Genomic DNA, 27,363 nt, shown 5'->3' with positions numbered 1-27,363 from the left:
TCTGATCACATCATCGTTTTTCTATAATGCAGTACTCCACACAGAGTAAACATAGGGCAGGTGGCCAGATTATTGTGACTATTTGGACTCTGGAGAAGGCTCTCTAGTTTCTATGTAGTAAATGTTTACATTTGCCTCAGTGAGTCTTGAGGACTGAGCTTTATTATCAGAAGAATTCTTTTTTTTTTTTTGATTTACAATATTGTATTCATTTCAGGTGTACAACAAAGTGATTCAGTTACACACGCACATTCTTTTCAGATTCTTTTCAATTATAGGTTATTACAAGATATTGAATATAGTTCCCTGTCAGAAGAATTCTAATTTTGATTTTTCTTTTCTATAATCTACATGCTGTATGATCATTTTTTGGATGTTGAAAGAAAAAACTTGTTTTCCTTTACTAATACTCACAACAACATTCTGGAACACTTCTGACCCCAGGGGTGTGAGTTTTTCCACACCAAAATATTCTCCAACTCTGCAGACACCAACTGGGTGTCCTGTGTTTTAATTCAGTTCTGACACTCATCAGTTATTGCAGATCCCACAGGTTAAGGGTTCAGTCCCCCAAGACTCCCCACACCACTTCAGCCACCAATCTCAGGTAGTGGGTCCCCAGATTACCCACAGCTTCTGTTCAACTTGGTTACAAACCAGGGATTCCCATGACCCCTTCCTCAGGTTTGATAATTTGCTAGAACTGTTCACAGAACTTAGGAAAATAGTTTACTTACTAGATTACTGATTTATTACAAAAGTATACAACTCAGGAACAGCCAAGTGGAATAGATGCATAGGTCAAGGCGTGAGGGAAGGAGCATGGAAGTTCCATGCCCCCTTCAGGTGGATCACCCTCCCAACACCTCCACTTGTTCACAACCCAGAAGCTCTGTGAACCCCCTCAGTTAGGGATTTTTTTTTTTTTTTTTTGGCCACACTGCCTGGCAGCGGGATCCCAATTCCCTGACCAGGGATGGAACCCGTGCCCCCCCTGCAGTGGAAGCGCAGAGTCTTAACCACTGGACTGCCAGGGAAGTCCCTCAGTTAGGGTTTTTAATGGAGGCTTTGTTACGTAGGCATGATTGATTAAATCATTGGCCATTGTAATTAATTCAACCTCTAGCCCCTGTCCCCTTTCCAGAGTTCTGGGAGTAAAGCTGAAAGTTCCAACCCTCTGATCATTTGATTGGGTCCCCTGGCAACCAGCCCCCATCCTGAGGCTATCAGGATGTCCCTAACCACCAGTCATGTCATTAGCATACAAAAAGACACAATCACTTATGAGAGTGTAGGGTTTTAGGAACTGTGTGCCAGGAAGGGGGGCAGAGACCACATGGATATTTATTATTATATCATAGGTCTCAGTATTTTAATATTGACTTTCTACAGTCCTCTGAGAGCTTGGGCTTAATTCTGGCATTTAGGATGAAGGACTAAAGGACTGAAAAGATAGTAGGTATGCAGATTTTAGGCTTCTGTAAGTGAGGTGAGTGGAAAGACTAAGCCCACTGTATCTGATTAGGACACAAGCTCTGTTTAAGGACCACCAGGATATCTTACTGAGTTTTCCTGAGCCTTGGTGTTTGTTTTAATATTTTAAATTCATTATTAAAAATAATGTATAATAATTATAATAAAATTAAATAGAAATTCAAATAATGACAACAATACAGAGTGTAGGAGGTAAAGTCTCTCTCTTCTTTTTCTTCCACTGCTAGTACGTTCCCCAGAGATAACCCCTGTTTGGAGTATATTTTTGTAGCTTTTCTTCTATATACAGATAAGTGCATGTGTGTATGCATGTATGGATAGATAGATACCTATAATACATATTTAACTAAAATCATGCTAATCATATTCCATAACTTGCTTTTTTCCCACCTAATATATCTGGCATTTTCCCATGTATATAATGCAGATATAGCTTATTTTTATTAATGGTTCCATAGAGACATATTTTATGTATATAACTTATGTATTTAATCAACACTTTTTTTTTTTTTTTTTTTTTTTTGTGGTACGCGGGCCTCTCACTGTTGTGGCCTCTCCTGTTGCGGAGCACAGGCTCTGGACGCGCAGGCTCAGCAGCCATGGCTCATGGGCCCAGCCGCTCCGCGGCATGTGGGATCCTCCCGGACCGGGGCACGAACCCGTGTCCCCTGCATCGGCAGGCGGACTCTCAACCACTGCGCCACCAGGGAAGCCCTAATCAACACTTTTAAATGGTTTTTCTTTTCCTTTCCTTCTCTTCCTACCTTCTTTTGCTTCTTTCTTTCGTTTTCTTTTTGCTGTTCCAGTCTGAGTTCTGGTTTTATTTCTTGAGGTAATACCTTTGTAATCTTTATTTGCTAGTACAGTCTGAGTTCTGGTTTTATTTCTTGAGGTAATGCTTTTGTAATCTTTATTTGGCAGTTACCTGACACACTGAGCACCATAAGTTCTGAAATGGTATTTAGTAAAGTATATAGTAATTTTAAGGAACTAATTAAATTACAAAAATAATAGAAATAGTAAGGAACAAAATATCATAATATAAGGAATGAAAATATAATGATAAAAATAATTTATACATTCACATTTTTTCTTGGTATATATATGTAGGCCTCTTTAAGCAAATGCCACTACAAATCTACAGGTCCCCATAACATAATTTCTTATGATGATGGGTTATTTCGGATTGCCACTAGTCAGAAGGTGATTTTTTTGTTTTTCTATCTGATTCTATTCCCAGCCTCCCAGGTAGGGGCACCTCCTGTAGCCAAGGAAACTGAGTCATTGCATCAAGGAGAGAAAGAACTATTTTCCCGCTCGGACATTAACCAATTGCTTGGAGCCTTGCCGGTAGGTTCATTGATGTGTTGGTAAATGTGTAACCACCAGCTTCACTGCAAATGAGAGAGAGAAAGAGAGAGAGAGAGAGAGAGAGAGAATGATTTGTAGCATTTGGTGTAAATACTCCTACCATGGCTGATTTCAAGTTACCAACTTGATATTAACTGTATTGCAGAATTTCTGAAAATCTAATGATTGGCTCTCACTAGCTGGTTAGAGCTGACTCCAGTACACCACTGGGTTGCTTTGAATGGTTCTGTTCTTATCTGTGGGATTCGATCACGGCAGGCTTCATGGGCGTACAGCCTGTACAGTCGCACAGGGCCCATACTTTTTGAATGCTCAGCTGTCATTGTTTTGTAATTCTTGATAATGTGTGAACAAGGGGCCTCACAGTTTTACTTTGCACTGGGTCCCAGAGGACAAGAACTGGGTTCCTGTAGTACCCAGTAAAGGTAGGGTAGGTAGAGGGCGAAACATTGGGAGAATTTGCAATCCATTTTTCACAACATGATCATGGTCCTTGGAAGACACATGACATTCTTCCCTGGGATTTATGTTTATTCCCATCTTGCTTGGCAGCTCTATTTTGCTGACATCTGTCAGCATCAATGAAGTTAGGTTGTCCCTGGAATTCTTTGTTTTTGGTTTCTAATTGTGGTAAAATACACATTACCTAAAATTTACCATCTTAACCATACAAAAAATTTTTTTAAAGTTGTTGTAAAATACAAATAACATAAAATGTACTGTGTTAGCCATTTTTAAGTGTACAGTTTAGTGTTGTTAAGTACAGTCACATTGTTGTGTAAACAATTTCCAGAGCTCATTTCATCTTGAAAACTGAAACTATATCCGTTAAACACTAACTCCCCATTCCCCCTCCCACCAACCTCTGGCAAACACCATTCTACTTCCTGTCTCTATGAATTTGACTATTCTGGCTACCTCATATAAGTGGAAGCATACAGTATTTGTCTTTTTGTGACTGGCTTATTTCACTTAGCATAATGTCCTCAAGGTTCATCCATGTCAGAATTTTCTTCATTTTTAAGGCTCAGTAATATTCCATTGGGTGTATATACCACATCTTGTTTATCCATTCATCCATGGATGGACACTTGAATAACTTCTACCTTTTCCCTATTGTGAATAATACTGCTTATGAACATGGGTGTACAAATATCTCTTTGAGACTCTGCTTTCAATTCTTTTGGGGTACCCAGAAGTAGAATTGCTGGATCATATATCATTCTATATTTCTTTTCTTTTTTCTTTTTGGCAGTGCATTGGAGCTTGAGGGATCTTAGTTCCCCGACCAGGGTTTGAACCTGGGCCTGGGCAGTGAAAGCGCTGAGTCCTAACCATTGGACTGCCAGGGAATTCCCTATATTTCATTTTTTGAGAAACCACCATACTGTTTTCCATAGCAGCTGCATCCTTTTGCATTTTCACAAACAAGGCACAAGTGTTCTCCACACCCTTGCTAACACTTGTTATTTTCTTGGTTTTTGATAGTAGCCAACCTAATGGGTGTGAGGTGGTATTTCATTGTAGTTTTGACTTGCATCTCCCTAATGATTAGTGATGTTGATCTTTTCAGGTGCTTGTTGGCTATTTGTATATCTTCTTTGGAGAAATGTTTATTCAAGTCCTTTGCCCATTTTTTAATTGGGTTGTTTTGGAAGTTTTTTATTTTTATTTATTTTTTTAAACATCTTTATTGGAGTATAACTGCTTTACAATGTTGTGCTAGTTTCTGCTGTACAACAGAGTGAATCAGCTATATGTATACATATATCTCCATATACCCTCCCTCTTGCATCTCCCTCCCACCCTGGAAGTTTTATTTTTTAATTCTTAAAAAATTCTTTCATAGCTTGTTTACTATTTTCATGGTGTCATATTTTTACAGTTATAATTATTATTTTAAAATTTGGAAGTATGTTTAATCTTATAGAAAAGTTGAAAAAAATGTGAATAATACAAAATTTGTTTACCCAGATTCACCTACCTGTTGTGACTTTTGTCCCATTTGCTTTATCATTTGTGTGCTCTCTCTTTATCTATTTGTATACGCACACACATAATTTTTTCTGAACTTTTTAAGAGTAACTTGCATACATCATGGCTCTTTGCCCCTAAATACTTCAGTGTATATTTCATAATAATAAGGATATTGTTTTACAGATTATAGTACAGTTAAATTAAATTATACAAAAGTTTCACCAAGTCAATGGTCCATATTTCAATTGTATCTATTAACCCAATAATATCTTTTATAGGTTTTATAGCTTTTTCCCCTCCAGTACATAATTCAGTCTAGGATCATATATTGTATTTAGTTGTCATGTCTCTTTAGTCTCCTTAAATCTTTTCATCTCCACAACTTTCTTCCTCTTTTATGACATGGACACTTTTGAAGAATATAGTCACCACCACCACCACATTTTATTAAAAAAATAGAATTTTCCTCTTTGTGTGTGTGCGTGTGTGTGTGTGTGTGTGTGAGTGGTGTTACCTCATGATTAGATTCAAGCTGTATATTCTGGCCGGAATATTACATCAATGATACCATATCTTTCTCAGGGCATCCCATCTGCAGGCATGTGGTGTTCATTGGCTCCCTATTCATGATTTAAGTTTTGATTATTTGGTCCAGATGTTGTCTGATTTCTTCACTATATAGTTAATTTTATGAAGTTACTATTTTTTCCCTTGAATTAAAATGTCACCTTAGATTGAGCATCCATTGATGATTCGTGCAAGATTGAAAAGCAATGATTTTCAAACTCCAGTATTCTCTCCACATTTATGTTACCACTCAGCATTTTACTGTAAGCAGGAGTCCTCTTTTCTCCCTCAAAAGTTGTTTTGCCTACTCAGCTTAATTCTGTCCCTTGCCCACATTTTTACCTGATTTTGTGCTCAGAGACTGATTTGCGAGTGGAAAACACATGCGCGCGCGCACACACACAGGACTTTCCCCTTTGCCTCCTAGCACCTGAGTAGTTTCTAAGGCGTGTGGCTCAGCCTTAACCTCTGAAGTGCTGCTGTTTTGTTGCTGTTGGGTGATTCTGGTCACGGCCAGATGAAGATGGAGAATAGCCGTGGTGGTGCTGGGAGTGCAGGAGGCTTTGGAGGGCAGCACCTCACGTTACACACATGCTTATAGACTCTCAGGGTTGGAAGGTGTCTTAAAAGTTATCTAGGCCACCAGTCTCTCTCCATGAAGTGAGAGATAAACTAAAACTTGGTAAATTATCTCATGTTTCATATGTACCTGAAAGGTTTTCTTATATAAAAGAGTACTGCCGGGCCTCCCTGGTGGCGCAAGTGGTTGAGAGTCCGCCTGCCGATGCAGGGGATACGGGTTCGTGCCCCGGTCTGGGAGGATCCCATATGCCGCGGAGCGGCTGGGCCCGTGAGCCATGGCCGCTGAGCCTGCGCGTCCGGAGCCTGCGCGTCCGGAGCCTGTGCTCCGCAACGGGGGAGGCCACAACAGTGAGAGGCCCGCATACCGCAAAAAAAAAAAAAAAAAAAAAAGAGTACTGCCAACAATTGCATTTAATGAGAAGAAACTATTGACAAACAAACAAACAAACAAACAATAAACAGTCTATAACAGGAATAGAAAAGGGTTTTATTTGGTCCAAACTGAGGACTATAGCCTGGAAGACAGTTTCTCAGATAACTCTGAGGAACTGTTCCAGAGAAGCATGCTTTTCAGCAGTTTTATGTCTTGTCAGAGCAAAGAACATCAAAAAAGTCAGGGAAACCTTCCTTCAAGGTTTCAAAAACAAAAACAAAAACAGATCAGCACATACACAGCGAGTCGGTATGGCCTTGGCACCTAAGTCTGTATGGTCTTATCATCAGAGGAGGACCAGCATTGGTGTCCCAGGAAGGGAGGCATTTAATCTTCATAACTATGGACATTTTTTACTTCTGGTTAGTGCACCCTTTTCTTTAATAATTAAAGCAGATGTACAATGTATGCTTGATAGGCCGCAAACAGGCTGTTGTAGTTAGCATAAAATTCAAGTTAACTCATGTATAAGCCAGAATGACTTCCCTGTTCCTCAATATGTGAAAATTTCTTTTATCAAAACTGTATTTTACTCCATTAAAGAAGTTAAAAAAAAAGAAAAGATCCACCCTCTTAGCAAGTGTCAAGTATACAATACACTATGTTAACTACAGTCACCATGTTGTACATTAGATCCCCAGAACTTATTCATCCCCTATACCTAAGCTTTGTACGCTTTGACCAATATCTCCCCACTTTTTCACCTGTACCCCTCCACCCCACCAAACCTCTGACAACCCCATTCTACCCTGTGAGTTCAACTAGTTTAGATTCCACATGTAAGTGAGATCATACATTTTTTTCTTTCTGTGTCTGGATTATTTCACTTGGCCTAACATCTGCCAGGTTCATCCACGTTTTTGCAAATGGCAGGATTTCCTTCTTTCTTGGGGCTGAATGATATTCCTTTGTACAAATATATACTCCATTTTTTGGTCCATTCATCTGTCGATGGACAGTTAGGTTGTAAAGCAAAACAAAACAAAAAGAAACTGTATTTCAAGCAGCATCCTCTAATTTGTTTAAAAACCAAATCAATATTTCTTAGTGTGTCCTAGCCTTTTCTTAAAGACATGCATGCCCTCTAACGAGGAGACATAACAACAGCTGCTTTTTAAGGCCTTACTGGACCCCTCTGGAAAACACTGGAAAGAAGACCGAGTATGGCCAGGCAATGGGGCATTCATTCTTTCCTCTCTGACACAGCTACTTGGGAGGTATCAACAGGGAATGCAACATTCTCAGACAAAGAGAGCCAGACAGACCCTAAAGCTTATTCCGAGTCCCTTTTCTGGCTGATTTTATCAGCACAAGGGAAGAGACAAACCAAAGAAACCTGGGGCCTGGAGATGCCTGGGCTGAGCCCAGTGCTGTATCTGTGATGCCCTTAATCCCAGAAAATTCACTCAGCTGCTTTCAAAACCCACTGTGCAAACCCAGAAAACAGCCTGCCTGGCCCTTGGATGCTGTTGAGGAGGACTCTAGGGTGCAGAAGAAAGGGAAATGTGTCTTGCAAAAAGAAAGGCAGGAAGTCTTCTGGAAAGTGAAACTAAACTTCTTTGCCTTTGTTCCCTCAGAGCGGGAACAGCAGCACTTCAGAGATTAAGGCTGAGCCACACCCCTTAGAAACGACTTCCATTTCTCACAGGCAGCTTGGGAGTGAGGCGGTGCAGCTCCGGTCTGGCTCGAAGAGAAATCACCCTCCTGCAGCCAGAAGCCTGGTGGGCTCCACCAGGGAGGCGCCCCCAGTGACTTGGGGGTGACTTGCCTGTCACGTCAAACAGATGTCCTGGTACCTCCCACCACACAGCCAGTGGCAGAGTCAGTCCTTCCCCAAAACGTCGTGGTCATGTCCCCGTTGGGGCTTTCAGCTGCAGCCTAAGGGCTGGGGGTGGTGGGAGTGGAGTGGATGGGGAGTGGATGCAGAAAACACAAAGGCCCTAAACTGTGCTGCAATTTTGTATTTAATTTTTTTAAACTAAAAGGAAAAACTATTGAGTACACTCAGAGAAGTCTGCATTGCATCCCTGGCTTGCTTCTCCTCCCCCCATAGATTACCATTTTTATTAGTTTTCTGATTTATCCTATTGAAAAAAACCCACTCGAATCTCTCCTTTATTATAAGAGAGGGAGCACACTAAATACCAATCTTCACATTACTTCTTTCATGTCACAGTATCTACCACACTGTGTGATGAACTGTCGTTCTTTCGACCACTCCCTGTTGGTCAGCATTAGGGTTATTTCCAGTCTTCAGTTATTCCAAATAATGCTGCAGTGAATAAATATCTTTGTGTATGTGTCATATACTTTTGCCACTGTGTCTTGGTGAACCTTCCTGTTTGGAAGGAAGACGTTGATTCTTTTCTTGTTACCTGCTAGTGACTTTTTCTATGGCTGGGGATCGGGTATTTTTTCTTCTCTGAATCAAGCCTAGATTTTCAGCCCTTACCCTAACTGTGTGAATTTCCTGCAATTCATGAATTTCCTCTTGCCTCAACAGGAGGTGTCCTGGCAAGATGAGCATGCACAGAGTAATGGTAGGTGTTTCTAATACACGTTTTTTTGTTTTTTTTTTTGCCTCGCTGCGCGGCTTGCAGGATCTTAGTTCCCTGACCAGGGATTGAATCTGGGCTCCCCCGCAGTGAAAGTGCCGAGTCCTAACCACTGGACGGCCAGGGAATTCCCTCTAATACACTTTTTATAACTTGGATCAGTATGCCAGATAGATATATTTGATACATACCAAGCAATTTGGGATGACTTGGGAGAAGGCTTACACATTAGTGGAGAATTCAGTTCTTATTCTAATTCAGGGCAAGCCACTGAATGCGTGGATTATACCAGGCTTTTCCATGGGGGCGGATGGCGAGGGCTGGGTGGTTTCTACTTGGAAAGCCTAGCCTACCAGCATCTGGGGAATGCAGAGCTGGTCTCCCTCCACCCTTCAGAATGAGGTCACCCGCTGTGGGGAGGGATGGAGCCCTTGGCGGGCAGAAGCCCTCAGGCCAGCAGCAGCAGCAGAATATTGACTCTGTAGAATAGTATGGCTCCAGATGCTACTTGTATTTTTCAGAGGGAAAGAGGCGGTCAGAGGGAGGGACTTGGCACCAGTGTGTTTAATGCTCTGAATCCTTGCCCAGAAACCATGACCTTGAAAAACCACTGGGCTAAACTGCTTACAAACAGGGTTCTGGTGTTCTCTCTGTGATGTGTCCATTCCTCATTTCTTTTTTTCCTGGAAATTTAAACTTCAGAGTCCAATACACCCCACTTTCCTAGGGACTTTTCTCTTTCTGCCTATCTGGGAGGCTGCATGATATGATGTGGATGAGAATTATTGTTACTGAGCTCTTGTCATGTGCCAGCCACTGTTCTAAGAGCTTCCTAGGACTTATCTCCTTTAATAATCCAGTCACCTGGAGATAGGTACCACTGTTATTCCCATTTAATGATGAGGAAACTGAAACCCAAAAGGTCTGGTGCTTTGCTGAAGATCACACAGCTAGAATGGAGTGCAGCTGGGATTTGAAATTGGCAGTCTGACTCCAGATCACACCCTCTGAGGACCTGGCTCTAACCCCTTGCAGCTACAAGAGCTCAGGCAATGGTTTCACTTCTGAAAAACAAGCACGTTTCCTTCAGTGCTGCAGTTCTGCCGTTTCAAAGTTGAGACCTGTCTTCGCTGGAGAGTTACCTTCTCCCACGTTGAGGGGGAATTTACAGGTGCGCAGGAGGACTGCAGCGGGGGTCCCATTTGGTAGGTTCTCTGGTCTGGAGGATCCTGGACTTGCTCAGCCTGAGCTGAGTGCCCAGGACTGACCCTTCACCATGGTTAATAGCTAACTCAGGCCTCACAGACGAGGGCAGAGCTTCCGGATTCTACTGAAAACTTGCCAGGCGTGTGTGGGAGAAGAAAAGCTTCAAGTCACATTTTCCCTTTACTGTCATCTGACAATTCATCTTTGGCTTCCTCTCTCTATGAAGGATTCTTATCCGGAGGAACCAGGGAGTTTGCAGGTGCACTTCAAAGCAGTGCAGTCTGCAGCCAATGCCAAAGCCATGACTAAATTGATCCCAGGGCTGTGGTGATTTTTGCTCTGCCCAAATTGGGTCACTGGGCCTTTCCCCCACCCCCCTTTCTTTTTGGTGTCTGCCCAGCCTCTATCCAGTGACAGATAAATGTTGACTCAACCCAACCAAACTTTTAACTAGAAACACTTGAGCTGATTCCAACCCATCCTCTGTAAGGAAATCTAAGTGTTTGGGGAAAGCTATGTGAAGAGTCTGAGTACTTGTCTTTCTAGGTGACAGAGAAACCCCGGTCTCCGTGGAGATGTTGGGAGCATCCGTTGACACTCTAACTTGTGAAACCAGTACAAAGGTTTGCACTGTTTCCTCAGGTCTTCTCCAACTAGGGTCCAGCCCTTAAGGACTCTGTGGGCTCAGATTTCTGTTTCCATCTTGGTTCTTCTTCCTGTCTCTGTGTGATTGTCTCTGTTCTTTTCCCCTTTTTCTGTAATAATTAGAAGTGTGTTGACCTCTGGCTATGGAGGTGATGTTATCGCCCTTTCAGTCATGCATATCCTCTGAAATATGAAGAGAGGGGAATTTCTTTTTCATCGACTGAAGCCACTTCTTTTCTGCTTGGATCAAAGCTGTACCATGTTTTCAGGAGATCATTGTAGCCACAGAGAGGCCCTGCTGAAGCCAACTCAGCTAATTTGTAATCAAATGCTATTTACAGTAATCTTCAAAAACAATTGCACATATTTTAAAATTCACACTGTGATCTCTACAAAAGAGATTTCTCTGTTTTTGGAGGAATCAGATCACTCTAGAATCCTACCATTTTAAAAAACAAATTACCATTTGATATTTTTGTTGTCTTGTTAGATCCTTACCTATGCTTTCTTCACTTTGCTAATCCAACAACAAAGACGCTTTTACATAAACCCTGGGTTTGCCAAAGTTAAAAATACATATTTTATTATTTAACACTGCGAATTCACATTCTGCAGTCAAAACAGGTGAAGTTTGAATTTTAATGAGGACCTGGCATTCTACCTTGGAATTAATCGTTAATTCCAGATCAGGACCAGGGTCTTGAGAACTCTCTGCCTTTGGTACTGATAAATGGAGTGGTTGGTTAGAAACATTAAACCCTTAAAATGAGGATTCCCTAATAAGTGGTTCCTGTCTCTTCTTCTTTCAAGGAGACAGCTGTGTACAGGATGGATCGGAAACACAGAGGGTATTGTGTTGTTGTCAATAACCACAGTTTTACCTCACTGTCAGAAAGACCAGGGACCAATAAAGATGCTGGTAAGAAAGTCTGGAAGTGCATGAGACGCAAGTTAGAAATCTTAAAATCACTTTTTATTTTCACATTTTTTCCTGTAGTTTTTATCTTCTATGTAAATATAAGGATGATATCAGAAATGTTTCTAAGCTTCCTGTATATTCCTGGTGTCTTAGTCCATCCAATGGCGTCTAATACCATTAGATGCCTTTTAAACAGCAAACATTTATTTCTCACAGTTCTGGAGACTGGGAAGTCCAAGATCAAGGCTCTGGCATTTCGGTATCTGGTGAGAGCCCACTTCCCAGATGGCCGTCTTCTCTCTGTAACCTTACTCAGCGTCCAGGGCAAGATTGCCCTTTGGGGTCTTCTTAATGGGCTCCACCCTGATGACCTAAGCACCTCCCAAAGGCTCCACTTCCTCATACCCTCACCTTGGGGGTTGAGGGGGAACACAGACTTTCAGACCATAGCTCCTGGGGTCACCGACCTGCTTAAAGAGTGACCAGAGTCCCTGACCATTTACGACTCTGGTTGGGAGACAGCACCTGGGTCAGATGAAACAACCTGGGTTAGAGTTGTGCCTCCACCACTAACCAGGTTTGTGATTGTGTGGGAGATTCATGGGGCCTCAGCTTCCTCATCTGTGAAATAGGATAAAATTCTGGCCTCTGCTGACTCACAGGATCATTGTGATAGCACTGTGGCTACTATAAAAAGGTAGGTTAATTGTAAAATTTTATTGTTATGAAAGTAGAAAAAACATCCAAAGCTTCAGCCTATTTGCTATGCAGATTTTTATAACTACTAGCATTGTTTCACCCCTTTGTTTTGTTTTCTTTCCCTCCATTTCACTTCTTCCCCTTTCTCTCCTTTTTCACAGAGTGCCTGAAGCGCGTGTTTCAGTGGCTTGGGTTCACCGTGCATATTTATGTCAATGTGACTAAAGACCACCTAGAGAAGGTTCTGAAGTATTTTCAGACTCATCCAGGCCATGCTGATGGAGACTGCTTTGTGTTCTGTGTTCTGACCCATGGGAAATTTGGAGCTGTCTACTCTTCTGATGGGAACCTCATTCCCATCCGGCAGATCATGTCTCACTTCACAGCTCAGCAGTGTCCTGCTCTGGCTCACAAACCCAAACTCTTTTTCATACAGGCCTGTCAAGGTGAAGAAATACAACCTTCCGTATCCATTGAAGCAGATGCAGTAAATCCTGAGCACGTGCCCCCTTCCCTTCTGGACAGTGTTCCCGTTGAGGCGGATTTCCTTCTTGGCCTGGCCACTGTCCCCGGCTACGTGTCCTTTCGGCACATGGAGGAAGGTAGCTGGTATATCCAATCTCTGTATAATCATCTGAAGGACTTGGTCCCAAGGTGAGAGTTTTGAGTTGTTCCATTCACCTACCTGTTCATTCATTCATCTATCCACCTACCTGTTCATCCATCTATCCACCCACCCATGCATCCATCCATGCATCCATTCATCCATCCATCCACCCATCCAACACACCTGTACTGAGCACTGGCACGTAACTGGAAAGGAAGATACAGAATTTAAAAAAAGACACAGTCCCTGACCTCAAGTTGTCACAATCTGGAAAAACAGACAAGTATATGGGGAAGATCATTCCCTATGGTAAATATACATTGTAAAGCATAGGTGTTATGGGAACATATGGAACTAGCACCTCACCCAGATTTGGAGGATCAGGGGAAGCTTCTAGAGATGCCAAATAGATGTTAGGTGAATAATCAGGGTGAAAGACATTCTGGGGAGAGGGAACAGCATCAGTATAGGCAGGGAGGCCTTTTATTTGTTCCTTCATTTATTTATTATCAATCACTTATATTTACTGAATGCCCGTGTGCTGCCTTTGGCATTATAATACCCTTGGTTTCCTGCCACTGCTCTGACAACTTTCCTTCTGTCTCTGTCACATGCTCTTTACCTGGTACAATGGAAATGGGCATTCACCAAGGTTCTGCCCCCAGCCCCTCTTCTTTGCTCTCTCTCTGTAGCCCCTTTTGGCAGCTTTAGCTATACCTGGTAGCCACTGGCAACTCCATGAAAACATCTCCCAAATTGCCATCTCTGAGTTTCTGAAAGGCAGAGATGTTTCATTTAAACTTATATCCTCAGCACCCGACACAGTACCTGATACACTGTTGAGGTTGATAAGTATTTGCTGGACCAGTGAGTGCCGGGTTGAGTCAACCTCATTCTTTGGGTCAGTCCTATGCATTTCTCACAGCATGCCAGACATCCCACGCCTCTGTTGCCTTTGGGCCTCACATTCAGTATGCACAGTCCTGAACTCATTTTCTTAGCCCTCTCCAGGGGTTCCTACTCCTGAATCCCCGTTGCTAGGAACGGTTCCAATTCTGGGAATTCAAGATTGGGAACCAGGATGGGAGCCTTGAGTCACCTTGGCTTTTCCTTCTTCTTTACCAACCTCTCCATCAAAGACCAATTCCTATGGCATCAGGGAAAATGCACTATTTATCAAGGGCCTGCTATGTGCCTACTGTACTGGGTACTGAGCTGGGGGCTCGGGGTATCGCTGTGAACAAGAGAGACAAGATCCCTTCTCCATGGGACTTACCGCTCAGTGACAGGAAGACAGATAATAAAAATGTAAGTAAATGAATATTTGAATTAGTGAGATAATTTGGGGAAGTAATACCTGCTATGAAAAGCAAAACAGGATAATGATATAGAGTGTGGAGCAGGGAGCTACTTGAGAAGGCTTCCTGGTAGAGGCGATAGATATTTCAAGTAAGACTGAATGATGAGTCAGCCACAGGGAGATCTGGGGACAGAGAGAACAGATAGTGTGATGCAGGATGCAGGTGCTGAGAACCAGTCATGAAGGCATGATTCAAACTTGAGCTCTGTCTCCAGAGCCTATGCTTTGCTTCCAGTGATATGTATTGCCCACCCCCAGAACATTCTGGTAAATGCCCACAAGCCCTGGATCAAATGCTGCCTCCTCTATGGAGTCTTCTCTTCTTCTCCCAGCCAGAGGCATTGCCTTCTCCTCAGAATTTGCAGGGGAACTTTGACCTACTTTTCATGCAGTGTTGATCACATTCTGCCTTGTATTATGGAGTTTGTCTTTATGCTAACCTTGGTACATGTTTCATGTCTGTATTCTAAGTGTTTAAGTTCAGGAATTGTGTCATGTTTGCCCTTTATCCCTCCCAAAACCTAGAATAGAGAGGGTATTATTAATAGTAGGCTCTCTCTATATATATTTCTATCACCTCCTAGTCTATCTATCTATCTATCTATCTATCTATCTATCTATCTATCTACCTATCTACCTACCTACCTACCAGCTTGAAGGAAGAACACAGAAAAATAATTATATGCAAAATGTCTTTGTGGACTAAGTGCATTAAAATGCAAGGTGTGATTATTATTATGATGTTCTTAAATACTGACTGTAGAATTGAAAATTTTTATATAATTTAGCATTTCTTTTTTAATTTCAGAAAAAATGTTTCTTTATATTTGGCAAAATTCCAGTTAGAATCTTGGCATGCTAGACTGGGAAGAAGCCACATATTTTAAAATCTGTTTTCTAAGACCTGGTATGTGATTTCTATCTCCTGGTTGAAAATATATTTTCTTTTCTGCCTGCAGACAGGAAGATATCTTATCCATTCTCACTGCTGTCAACGATGATGTGAGTCGACAAGAGGACAAACACGGAAAAAAAAAACAGATGCCTCAGCCTGCTTTCACACTACGTAAAAAAGTAGTATTCCCTGTGCCACAGGAAGAACTTTTACTATAGTAGAAAGTTTTGATCGACACTTACACTTGAAAGGACACTTTGGGCATCGCTTCCAACCTCCCACCCGTCATAGAAATCAGTGACAGGTAGTGAGCTGGCCACCTGTCTTTCTAGTAGAAGAACATGCCCTATCTTCTGACACAAGAAAATCTTTTTTTTTTTTTTTTTTTTTGTTAAGTCTAAATGGTAGAAAACTTTCTTTGTTGAAGCCTTGGACTGTAGTCTTGAATTTAGTTGTGTACCCCGAGAAAAAAGTGATTAGCCTCGGTTTGTGCATCTGTGAAGTAAAAGGTGGGACCTGGTGTATTTTAAGGTTCCTTTTAGCTCAGAACCACTGTTTGGCCTTGACTGAGCTTAGATTTTCCTTCTACATATGCTCACCCCTTGTTATAATTCTGTATCCCCTCTGAATGGTCTTGTTTTGGACACTGGAAGATGATGAGATCATGGTTCAATGACCCTCTCCTTGTTCTCCCCTAAAATTTGATCTATGCCATACCCATTTCCTGCTTTAGTGTAAGGAAGGTGTTTCTGCAGGCAATGTTTCTCTTGGGCCAGGAACAGGGTTGGCTCTCAGAAGATGACAGCTCAGCATGAAGACAGACACATTCAGCTGCTCTGGGAGCACAAACTTTACAACCTTGGATTAAATTCCATGTTGGTCAGGACCCTTTCAGACGCCGCTGACAGAACACCCACCTCACACCAACTAAAGCAAAAAAGAAAATTGGTGGCTTCTTTCACCTGAAAACACATGAACGCGGAGACTGGCTTCAGGTGAGGCTTGAATCAGGACTAAATCTGCACACAGCATCTCTCTCGGTCAGAGTCCTCAGGGTTGGCAGCTGACTGTAGTCAACAGCCCCTGCCTTAGCTCTAACACACTCTGCTCCTCTGACCCAAAGTGATGAGGAGAGAGGTGGCCTCAGGGACTGTGTTCACAGGGCTTGTTGCTCTCTCTGGCCAGGCAGTGTCTGGCTATGCCTTCTGGAGGGGGAAGCTCTGTATGGAAGCCTTGATACTTTAAAAATTAAGGTTGTGAACACTCCTATGTACTGAACTTTTTTTTTTTTTAATTTCAAGAGGAATTTTTAATTCTTGGAAGGAATTAAATGTTAGTTCCTGGAAGGAGGGAGATTGAAAGTCCTGTGGTTAATGACTTCATTTATAGACGAAGAAACTAAAGCCCAAGGAGACAGAGTGATTTGCTACAACGTCCAGCCAGCTATCGGTTTACAGGATTTTATTTCCCACTTAACTGAACTGGAATGTCATGGGTCATAACAGGACTTTATGAACATTTCTTGGATATGTAGGTGCTCATGAAAGATGTCAGGGAAGGAAGAAAAAATAACTCAGTGATGCTTGATTTTATAATTATTTTTATGAAAGTCAAATTAAAGTCTGGCAAATTTGCAATGAGAAATATTCATAAGAACCTTGTTATAATGTAGCTAGTAATTACATGGATTTGAATGTAGGTTGACCAAGGAAACAAATGTCATATATGTCAGGATGATCTTCCAAAATCATTGTTCATATGTGTCAAAGCTAACAGCTGGTGGGTACAGTCTTTGTCCAATTGGATATACACAGCTTTTGGCCATTTAACAGTCCTTTGCTAGTTGAAGGATGATTTGGTACAAAGGAAAGAGCAAAGGGTCTGGCGAGAGAAGCCTTGGGTTTCTGTTGTATGCTGTGATTTCCTTGCTCTGAGACACTAAGTCAAGCTAGTTTTTTGAGCCTTATCTATATAGCAGAGAAGTATTATCTGTTGGGAGGATTAAGGTTTAAATCTAATTGTGGCGTGGTGCATATAAGGCCCATGGTAGCTGTATTCTGGTAGTAACCTTAATGGAAGTAGCAGAGTTTGAGTTCCTTTGCATCTAATTCCTGCTGACTTTTAGCTTCAAATCAACAGTAGCAACACCCGCTGATATTCTCTGACTGAGGAACAACCAGGCCAGCTCTTGGCTCTGAGTCCAGCTGGGCAGCACAGGTGATGAATTCTCCTGCATCAGAAATATGTGGGGCTTGATGTTGAAGTCCTGGGCCTGTGGTCTAGTTTATATTTCTGTTTCACTGGAACTTAGTGCATGTGCAGGGTTAAACTCTAGAATCAGGAAACTTTCCATGAGCTTTCTTTACAGAGGCCTCCAGCAAGCATGTGAGGAATCACTAGACATTTATGCCTGTGAGTCATGGGTCTATACAGACAGCAGGAGTGCAATCGTTCTTGGCTCATTTTTCCTAAATGGAGCATATACACACTTGGCCCTTGTCTGTATCTGTGTGTGTGTGTGTGTGTGTGTGTGTGTGAATTTAGAGTCCAGAGACAAAAGGAAGTGATTGATCACAACCATTTGGCAGTCCCTACAGCCATTGTCTGTCCAGACATTTATGATGAAAATGGCAGGTGGAATAAGGTTTCTGTATATTTTGCCTAGTTTTGCTCAACCTACAAGAGCTGTAGTTAATTTTTTCTTTTCTTTTCTCTTTATCGCTCAAAAGTTTGGCTTCTACCAAACAAAATGAAAGACATGAACACTTTTGATAGAGTATTATGCAGATGTTAGTTATTTAATAATGATACTACCGGTGTATAGTATTATTAGGACTATTAGTCACTATAGCATCCTAGTGGCGTCTGCTTCAGGGACTCACCATGGTGGTGGGCAGGTTTGTTATCGTGGCATTTCCCTTAGCAATATAATTATTCCCCCAGTACTCAGGTAATTTAAACATATATGCAACTAGTACATTGTGGTTACTGACCAATCAGACCAGACACTGATCCGTTTAACACAACAGTGAATAGGCTGAATAGCAGCCAAAGATCAGTGATCAAGTCTCCGCTGAGGTGAACCAAAGTAAACATTTACCTCATTTTATAGACGACTTGTGTGCCATATCAGATTAACAAAATTTTCCGGGTCGGATACTTTCTGAGTGACGTAGTCAAGTTCTCAACCTGAAATTCTTGGGCCCTTAGGTTTTTGTGGATTTATCTTCAGGGTCTGAGAGTCCTCCACCTTCATTTTTAAATGTTGTCATTCCTTGTGGGGGTAATCTTTAAAAATTAATACAAGTGCCCTTCTCTTCCGTATGACCACCTCGTATTTGAGTACCGTCACATGACTTCTGTGCTCACATCCGGGTGCTCACAGAAAGTGATGAACTTTACATTGCACTTTTAAATGTAGCATAGATTAGGGTCCATGGCTGGGGATTCTCAGGTTTATTGTCAAGTGTCAGTGGTTAATCTGTTTGAAACTTGCTGCAGTCTATCCTCTCAACCCTATAGACTCTACTTCACCATCCCTCCCCTTAACTCTTCCAGCAGAGGGAACTCACACCACACACAGAGCCATGGATTTGAGAGACCCTGTGGTCCAGCCTTCAGAGTGTTAAACTTACCGAAGTCTCACAGCTGTTAGTGGAGGCTTTGCAATCCTGCCATCTGGTTTCACCTGCGGACAGCTTTAATGTCTTTTTCTCTGTTGGACTTGAATCTGCCCCCTTAGAATGTACTTAGACCCACGGGTTCTAAACTCTTGGAGACATACCAAGCAAGGGTAACTATCGTCTGGTGAGGTATTTGTTGTATGTGACAAGTTTTTTTTTTTAACTTTTTTCTGGTAGGGTCTGAGTCTTGTCAAAAGTCTGCAGTTTGCTCTTAAAGATGTGGTAAAAATATAGGGATATATTCGTATCTTTAAACAGAAACTAAATTTCTGAAAGTAGAACCCTTTAAAAAAAGCAATAAGGGAATTTCCTGTTTAAAGAAAGACCCATTTGGCAATACAAACATTGTATTTAACATAACTTTTGCATGTATGAAAATTTAAAAGAGGGTTTTTCTATTAAAATTTTTAGATTATATTAAATTTTACTGTTTAAATTTATTTTTGAAAAGGTGCTATCTTTACATTGTTCGAAGATAAGAAAATATGAAAGGGTGTTCAAGAAAAGTCTTGCCCCCATTTCTCTGCACAGCCTGCCTGGTCCCCTGTCTTCCTCATCCCATAGATAATTTCAGGGTTTCTTAGTGCAAATGCAAATACAACAAAGCAAAATATATGTGCATTTTAAAATAAGAATTTCTTGAAACAAAGTATATATTATACACTGTGAAACTCACATCTCTCATTTGGTCTTATTTAAAATGATGCTGTAAGATGCCTGGAAATACTGGTACAATTCTAGAATGGGAATAACTATGAGTTTTGTGGACTGAGTACTTGTAAATAGTAGTAATTACCTTACCAATAAATAAAGACATTTTTTCCTTTTTACCTCTGAGTAGTGTCTTTAATTTTACTTAATAATTTTTTTCTGCTTATATAGTGATATATGTTCATTGTAGAATATTGGGGAAATACAAGAACACACAAAGAAGAAGAGTTCATTCGCTTATAATTCTATTTTGGCATACACTTTCCCATTATTTCACTCTGCATTTGTCCCTGATCTTCCCCACCCCCTTTAAGTGAGCCTAACCTCCATGTCTGCTCAGTCACGAATCCAGTACGCTTTGTCATTACCAATATCTGTACTTCCACCCGAGTCTCAGCTTCAAGTGTGCCCCTCTCTGACAACCACCTCCTACAATTCCATCTCACTTCCTCTAGGACCCTCCCTTCAGCTGTCTTCAGAGCCATGGAGGCCTCTAGTCAGTCCACTGACCCTATCTGCCATCTTTCCAATGTCAACATCACCCCTCACTCCCTTACTCCCTCTTTACCCAACTAGAGTCCGTGTGTCATCATTAAACTCACTCTCTTGCACCAACCCTCAACACCCTTGCCTTTCCTTCAGTCCTAGAATCCAAACTGGTTAATCATATATGTCTGCTTACTCCACGTTTGTACTGGAATTCTTGGTTATGGCTGGTGTAAAACCACAATGTTGCAGACTGGTCTCACTTAAAGCCGATGACCACAAACCTCAAATGGTGTTCAGTGTTTCCTGGAAATTGTGTGACATTTCCCTAGTTCTGTCACCCTTTTGCTTTCTCAGACTATTTTAAACCTTCTTTTGTCTGCTCAGACCTCTAGTATCCTCCACGCCCCTCACTTTCATTTCATGGTCTGTCTCACTCATTTCTCTAAGCAAAGTGATCAGAAGAGACTTCCACCTTCCATCACCAAGTCTCCCCGCCCACAGGCACCCTAACCCTCATTCGCTGGTTTCTCTCCCATCAACAATGGGTGAGCTGCCCGTGTTACTCCAAAGAGTCAGTGCCTTGTGCAGGAAACATGCCATCCTGCTTACTCAAAGATGTCACCTCCACAGCCCTCCCTCTATCTCCTTTCTGCTCTGTTATCCTTCCCCTCTCTCCCATGTCATCCCCCTCAGCATACAAAACATGCTGTAATTTCTCCTTCCTTCAAAACAGAAAACAAAACAAAACTGAAACCCTCCAAAGCCTATCTTCCATCAGATGCTCAGAAGCAAACTCTGAGAGGAGGTTTTTGTGCCAGTGATGTGTTCAGGAGTGCTCTGGGGAGAAACCAGCAGGGAGTGGGAAGCAGGACAGGGAAAGGGAGGAGACAGGCAAGGCTGAGGCCACGCCAGTGCTATCTCAGCCTGGCCTGGTCAGAGCGCTCTGCAGCAAAATCATCCATGGAGGGGCTTCCCTGGTGGCACAGTGGTTAAGAATCCACCTGCCAATGCAGGGGACATGGGTTCGAGCCCTGGCCCGGGAAGATCTCACACGCCGCAGAGCAATTAAGCCCATGCGCCACAACTACTGAGCCTGCGCTCTAGAGCCCGCACGCCACAACAAGAGAAGCCACTGCAATAAGAAGCCCAAGCACCGCAACAAAGAGTAGCCCCCGCTTGCCACAACTAGAGAAAGCCTGCGCGCAGCAAGGATGACCCAACACAGCCAAAAATAAAAACAAACAAATAAATTAATTAATTAAAAAAAAATCTTCCTTGGAGCCCCTCTACCAGAGGCCAGGGAGCCAGGCTTTCTTCTTCCCTCAGTACCCCCATCCTTGGCTAAGAGCTGCCCCAGGTGGGGGACCCTCCCAGCTGGCAAGCTGCTGGGGGTAGTGGTGGGGAGGGACAAGGTGGGGAGCACAGGGGGATTTCAGAAGGTGGGAGGAGATCTGTGAGGAGCACTGACAGCACCCCCTGTGTTCCTCTTGACCCACGTCATTTTGTCTTCCCATCCTCAGGTTTGTCCAATATTTGCATGGCCTGGGAAACAGTAAAATCTGAGGCCGATAAATCATATGTACGAATACAAATAGCCAATAAACTGTTCTCCTTGGGACTTCCCTGGTGGCGCAGTGGTTAAGAATCCACCTGCCAATGCAGGGAACATGGGTTCGAATCCCGGTCCGGGAAGATCCCACATGCCGCGGAGCAACTAAGCCTGTGTGGCACAACTTGTGCCTGCACTCTAGAGCCCGCGAGCCACAAATACTGAGCCCGCATGCCACAACGACTGAAGCCCGTGCACCTAGAGCCCATGCTCCACAACAAGAGAAGCCACCGCAATAAGAAGCCTGCGCGCCACAACGAAGAGTAGCCCCCACTCACCACAACTAGAGAAAGCCCACACGCAGCAACGAAGACAGAATGCAGACAAAAATAAATAAATAAATTTATAAAAAAAAAAAAGAAGCTCAGTACTACATCTGATCATCCTACGTTGCTGCTTATTTCACCACTTGAAAGATTCTTCACCACCCCCACCCTTTCCCCACTCATGCCCTTCCCCACTCACACCCCAGCTCTGGCCACCATGCCAGGAGACAGTAAGTTGGTTTTGGCTAAAGGCTCCTTGCGCTGCCAAATTAGTAACTCCAGCCCTTGGGTCTAGCCACTTGCTGAGGCTGGAAATGACTCGGTGAGAGTGACAGAGAGGTGTTACTGTTCCCATTTTACAGATAAGAAAATCAAGGCTCAGAGATGCTAAGCAATGAACAAGGTCACACTGCTAGAAAGTGGGAAGGACCAGACTTGAACTCTATTTAGTTGAGCTCCAAGTCCACAATCCTGACCTTCCTGTCTTCACCACACTGCCCTTGTGAAAATATTCCCTGAGGGACAGAAGCCTACATAGGGTAATTTGCACCCCATCTCAGTTCCTGGAGATGGGAGTCTGACCTCTCCACTCGAGTTATCACCATGAAATGTCTAGGACAAGCCAATATAATCCACAGTTTCAGGCCTGTGAGAAATGGACTTCGCCCAGGTTAAAGATAGAATGAAAACGGGCAGTTCTATTACTTACAAGAAACATGATTCATTCTGCCAGTAATTGGAAGCACAGCTGTCTGGTGGAAGAGTTAGGCTGATTCAACTCCTCCTCAGGCTCCGGCACTGCCTCCTTAGGTCCAAGATCCCTGCGGTTAATAAATCCATTTCCCCCTTTTTGCTCTTTGTGTTCAGTAGGAAGTTATAGTTTCTGGGAAGGACAATGAAAATAATTCAGCAGCTGGAAGAGAACACATGTGAGGGCACTGAACAGGCTCTCAGATCTCAACAACCTCCCCTCCCAGCTCCACCCTGGCTCTGACACCAGACACTCTGTGCACAGGCAGGGCAGCATTTAATAGTCCTGTCCGGAGCCCACGGTACCTGAGAGGCACCGTGCTCTGAAGCAAGATGACAGCCTGACCCCTTGCAGCAAGCACCACTGTTCTATTTTGGAGCCATAGAGTTTAGAATTCTCAACGTATCACCCCTCTACACTCTCTCTTATTGTTCCTACTTTTGTTACATGTGTATATGTGCTCATCTCTTTCCTTTCACCATAAACATCTTTTAGAAATTCCTATTTTCTTTATTTGGAAAATATGATACAAACAAGTAGTAAACAATTTAAACATTACAGAAGGATACACAGGAAAAAGTAAACTTCACACTGACCCCTGTCCCCTAAGCCCCCAGTTCCTTCCACAGAGGTAATTACTGTTTCCAATATTTTGAATATTCTTTCAGAGACGTTTTATTCTTATAGAAGCGTGTGTCTGTGTCCTTCCCTCATTTTCTGGCCTCCCAAATGTTAGCAGACTCTTCTGCACCTTGGTTTTCTAATTGAACATATCTCAGAGGCTGTTCTATATCAGAACATATAGGTCACTCTGATCTTTTTTTCTTTGAAAGGGCAAACAAGACTTTTTTTAACTTTTTATTTTATATTAGAGTATAGTTGATTAACAATGTGTTGGCTTCAGGTATACAGCAAAGTGATTCAGTTATACATATCCATGTATCTATTCTTTTTCAAATTCTTTTCCCATTTAGGTTGTTACAGAATGTTGAGCAGAGTTCCCTGTGTTATACAGTAGGTCCTTGTCAGTTATTCATTTTAAATATAGGAGTCTTTACATGTCCATCCTAAACTCTGTAACTATCCCTTCCCCCACCCTTCCCCCACTGGTAGCCATAAGTTCATTCTCTAAGTCTGTGAGTCTGTTTCTGTTTTGTAAATAAGTTTATTTGTGTCATTTCTTTTTGGATTCTGCATATAAGTGATATCATACAATATTTCTCTTTCTCTGTCTGACTTAGTTCACTCAGTATGACAATTTCTAAGTCTATCCATGTTGCTGCAAATGGCGTTATTGCATTCTTTTTAATGGCTGAGTAATATTCTTGTATATATGTACCACATCTTCTTTATCTATTCCTCTGACAGTGGACATTTAGGTTGCTTCCATGTCTTGGCTATTGTAAACAGTGCTGCAATGAACACTGGGGTATATGTATCCTTTTTTTTTTTACTGTGACTATTCCATCCTGTTTATGATTTAATTAGCCCTCTATAGGAATTGCAAATTTCATAAGGGCAGAAATCAGATCTTATTTATCCTTTGTTTCCTATACTCCAACCTAAGGCAGTGTTTTGCACAAAGGGATAAGCCAGAATTAACATAAACCACAAACACATCCATTCATGAAAATTGGGGAGACAGCTCTTATTTATTCCTAGTTCTGAGTTCTGACACCTGATGCTTTGCTGTACTTAAAATGGGCTAGTTCTCATTCAGCTTCCCTATCAGCCCCACCACAATACAACATTTACTAAGCTCTGCCATGTATGAGGCAGTTAGAAGATCTATGGATGCAAGAAATGTCCCTGCCCTCTAGGAAATTATAATCTGACTGGGGAGAGAAGAAAGGTATATATACACATATTTGTGTGTACATATACAAAGGTATATATATATATACATATTTTGGGGGAGTGGGGCAAAAGTGAAATAACAAAGTAATCAAAAAAGAATGGGTAAATTTAAAAAATGGTCTTAGGACAACTGGCTCTCCTCCTGCAAGGAAACAAAATTAAATGCCTATCTCAGACCATGCACACAAACACAAAAATTCCAAGGATATAAATGTTAAAACAAAAGTATAAAGGTATTAAAAGAAATATAGGAAATAAAAAAAATCAGAGAAAGTTTCACTAAGCAAGACATAAAAGCCAGAAATCATAAATGAAAAGTTTGATACATTTGACTTCATAAAAATATAAAACTTTTTTAAAATTTTATTTTAGTTATTTACTTTTGCTGTGTTGGGTCTTCGTTTCTGTGCGAGGGCTTTCTCTAGTTGTGGCAAGCGGGGGCCACTCTTCACTGCGGTGCACGGGTCTCTCACTATCGCGGCCTCTCTTGTTGCGGAGCACAGGCTCCAGACGCGCAGGCTCAGTAGTTGTGGCGCACGGGCCTAGTCGCTCCGCGGCATGTGGGATCCTCCCAGACCAGGGCTCAAACCCATGTCCCCTGCATTAGCAGGCAGATACTCAACCACTGCACCACCAGGGAAGCCCTAAAACTTCTTATAATCGAAGACACGAAGACTGCATTAAAAGATGGGCAATGGGAGGAGCTTCAAGGTGGCGGAAGAGTAAGATGCGGAGATCACCTTCCTCCCCACAAATACATCAGAAATACATATACATGTGGAACAACTCCTACAGAACACCTACAGATGAATGGATAAAGAAGATATGGTACATATATACAATGGAATATTACTCAGCTATAAAAAGGAATGAAATTGGGTCATTTGTAGAGATATGGATGGCCCTAGAGTCTGTCATACAAAGTGAAGCAAGTCAGAAAGAGAAAAACAAATATCGTATATTAACACATGTATGTGGAATCTAGAAAAATAGTACAGACGAACCTATTTCCAGGTCAGGAATAAGGATGTAGATGTAGAGAACGGAAGTGTGGACACGGGGGAAAGGGGAGGGTGGGATGAATTGGGAGATTAGATTTGACATAAATACACTACCATGTGTAAAACAGATAGCTAGTGGGAACATGTGGTATAGAACAGAGAGCTCAGCTTGGTGCTCTGTGATGACCTAGATGGGCAGGATGGGAGGGAGGTCCAAGACGGAGGGGATATATGTATACATACAGCTGATTCACTTCCTTGTACAGCAGAAACTAATACAACATTGTAAAGCAGCTATACTCCAATAAAAAAAGCTTTGTCCAAAAAAAAAAAAAAAAGATGGGCAATGAAGTTTGGGAAGATGAAAAAGTTTGGAGATGGACAGTGCATGGTTGCACAACAGTGTTAATGTACTTAATGCCACTGAACTGTACATTTAAAAATGGTTTAAATGGTAAATCTTATGTTACATATATTTTACCACAATAAAAAAAGACATGCAATAAATGAGGAGAAAATATTTGCTACGTAAGTAACTAAGGATGAAGGTCTCTAATAAAATTTGTAAAACTAAACATACTTTTAGGAATGAACTGAGGAGGAATTTCTATGAATCAGAAAGAAAGTGACAAAAAGTTCAACCCCATGTGATTAAAGGCTGGAATCCTGCCAATCTATGTGGTTGTGGTAAGAAAGATTTACCAAGCAGAAGTATACTTTTCTTAACATCTTTCTCCATGATCACAAGTTCTAAATTAGCTACAGCCCAGATAATAGTTTTATGTTTAAGTTAAAATTCTATCTACAGATTTGATTTATCAATGAGATATTTTGGCTGTATTTTCTTCTTCATTATTAAAAATTCACCTGTATCATTATCATGAAAAAAAAGTTCAACTGCAAAATGAATAAAGGATATGAATAAGTATTTCATAGAAGAAATAAAAATGAACAATAAAGTTATGAAAAGTTCAGTCTTCCTAGTAATTGCACAAAATGAACTAAAACAATGAGATACTACCCCTCAGATTAATAAAAGTTAAAGAAAAAAAAGATTGGAAAGGGTGTAAGGAAATGGGCACTTTTATGTGTTGGAAATATAAATTGGTGCAGCCTTTTAGGGAAAGCAATTTCACCATATCTTTCAAAATTTTAATTGTACAATTCTAAGACAGAGCAATTCATTCCTCTTCCAGGAATTTTCCCAGAAACAGTCATGTTCACAAAAACACATGTTCAGTACAGCACCCTGTATAATAGCCCAAATTGGAAACTACCCACAAACTACCCAAACTGAAAACTATTCCTTACACAGAGGAATGGTTAAGTAAATTTTACAAGTATATGATGATGTACTAGGCATGAATTAAAAGAATGAATTAGGATTATATGTACAGACCTGGAATGATGCCCATTATATCTTGATAAGTAAAAAGAAAGGAAGGTATAATATGTAGTATAACCCCTAGCTGAATATATATACTATATATATATATATATATATATGAGTCCAGTCAGAGATGGAAACCACATCTGTAATTTAATTTGAAAGGGAAAATTTAATTGGAAGAATGATTAACCAGTTAAAGAAGGTTAACTGCTCAAGGTAAAATATCTCTAGAGCTGAGGGCGAGTACCCAAGGAAGGAGAGATTTGGAAGATTTCTACCCAAGACCCCAAGTTTGG

General features: G+C 41.6%; 1 protein-coding gene across 2 annotated transcripts in view; it reads left to right on the top strand.

Annotated features, from left to right (window-relative positions):
• Positions 1-19,823, top strand: part of CASP10 (caspase 10) — a 29,791-nt gene extending 9,968 nt beyond the window's left edge. Inside the window, exons 5-10 of one of the 2 annotated variants that reach the window (XM_060107109.1) lie at positions 2,735-2,844; positions 8,928-8,964; positions 10,732-10,808; positions 11,641-11,749; positions 12,610-13,102; positions 15,375-19,823. In XM_060107109.1, coding sequence (XP_059963092.1) covers positions 2,735-2,844; positions 8,928-8,964; positions 10,732-10,808; positions 11,641-11,749; positions 12,610-13,102; positions 15,375-15,528 — 980 coding nt within the window. In that variant the 3' untranslated portion in view covers positions 15,529-19,823. The remainder of the gene's footprint in view (positions 1-2,734; positions 2,845-8,927; positions 8,965-10,731; positions 10,809-11,640; positions 11,750-12,609; positions 13,103-15,374) is intronic. The other variant, XM_060107111.1, reaches the window with a different exon arrangement.
• The last annotated feature ends 7,540 nt before the right edge of the window (positions 19,824-27,363 follow it).

This window comes from Mesoplodon densirostris, chromosome 8, assembly GCF_025265405.1.
Source record: "Mesoplodon densirostris isolate mMesDen1 chromosome 8, mMesDen1 primary haplotype, whole genome shotgun sequence".
NCBI lineage: Eukaryota > Metazoa > Chordata > Mammalia > Artiodactyla > Ziphiidae > Mesoplodon > Mesoplodon densirostris.
Note: the sequence above shows the minus strand (reverse complement) of the source record. Positions and strands in the feature narration are given on the sequence as shown.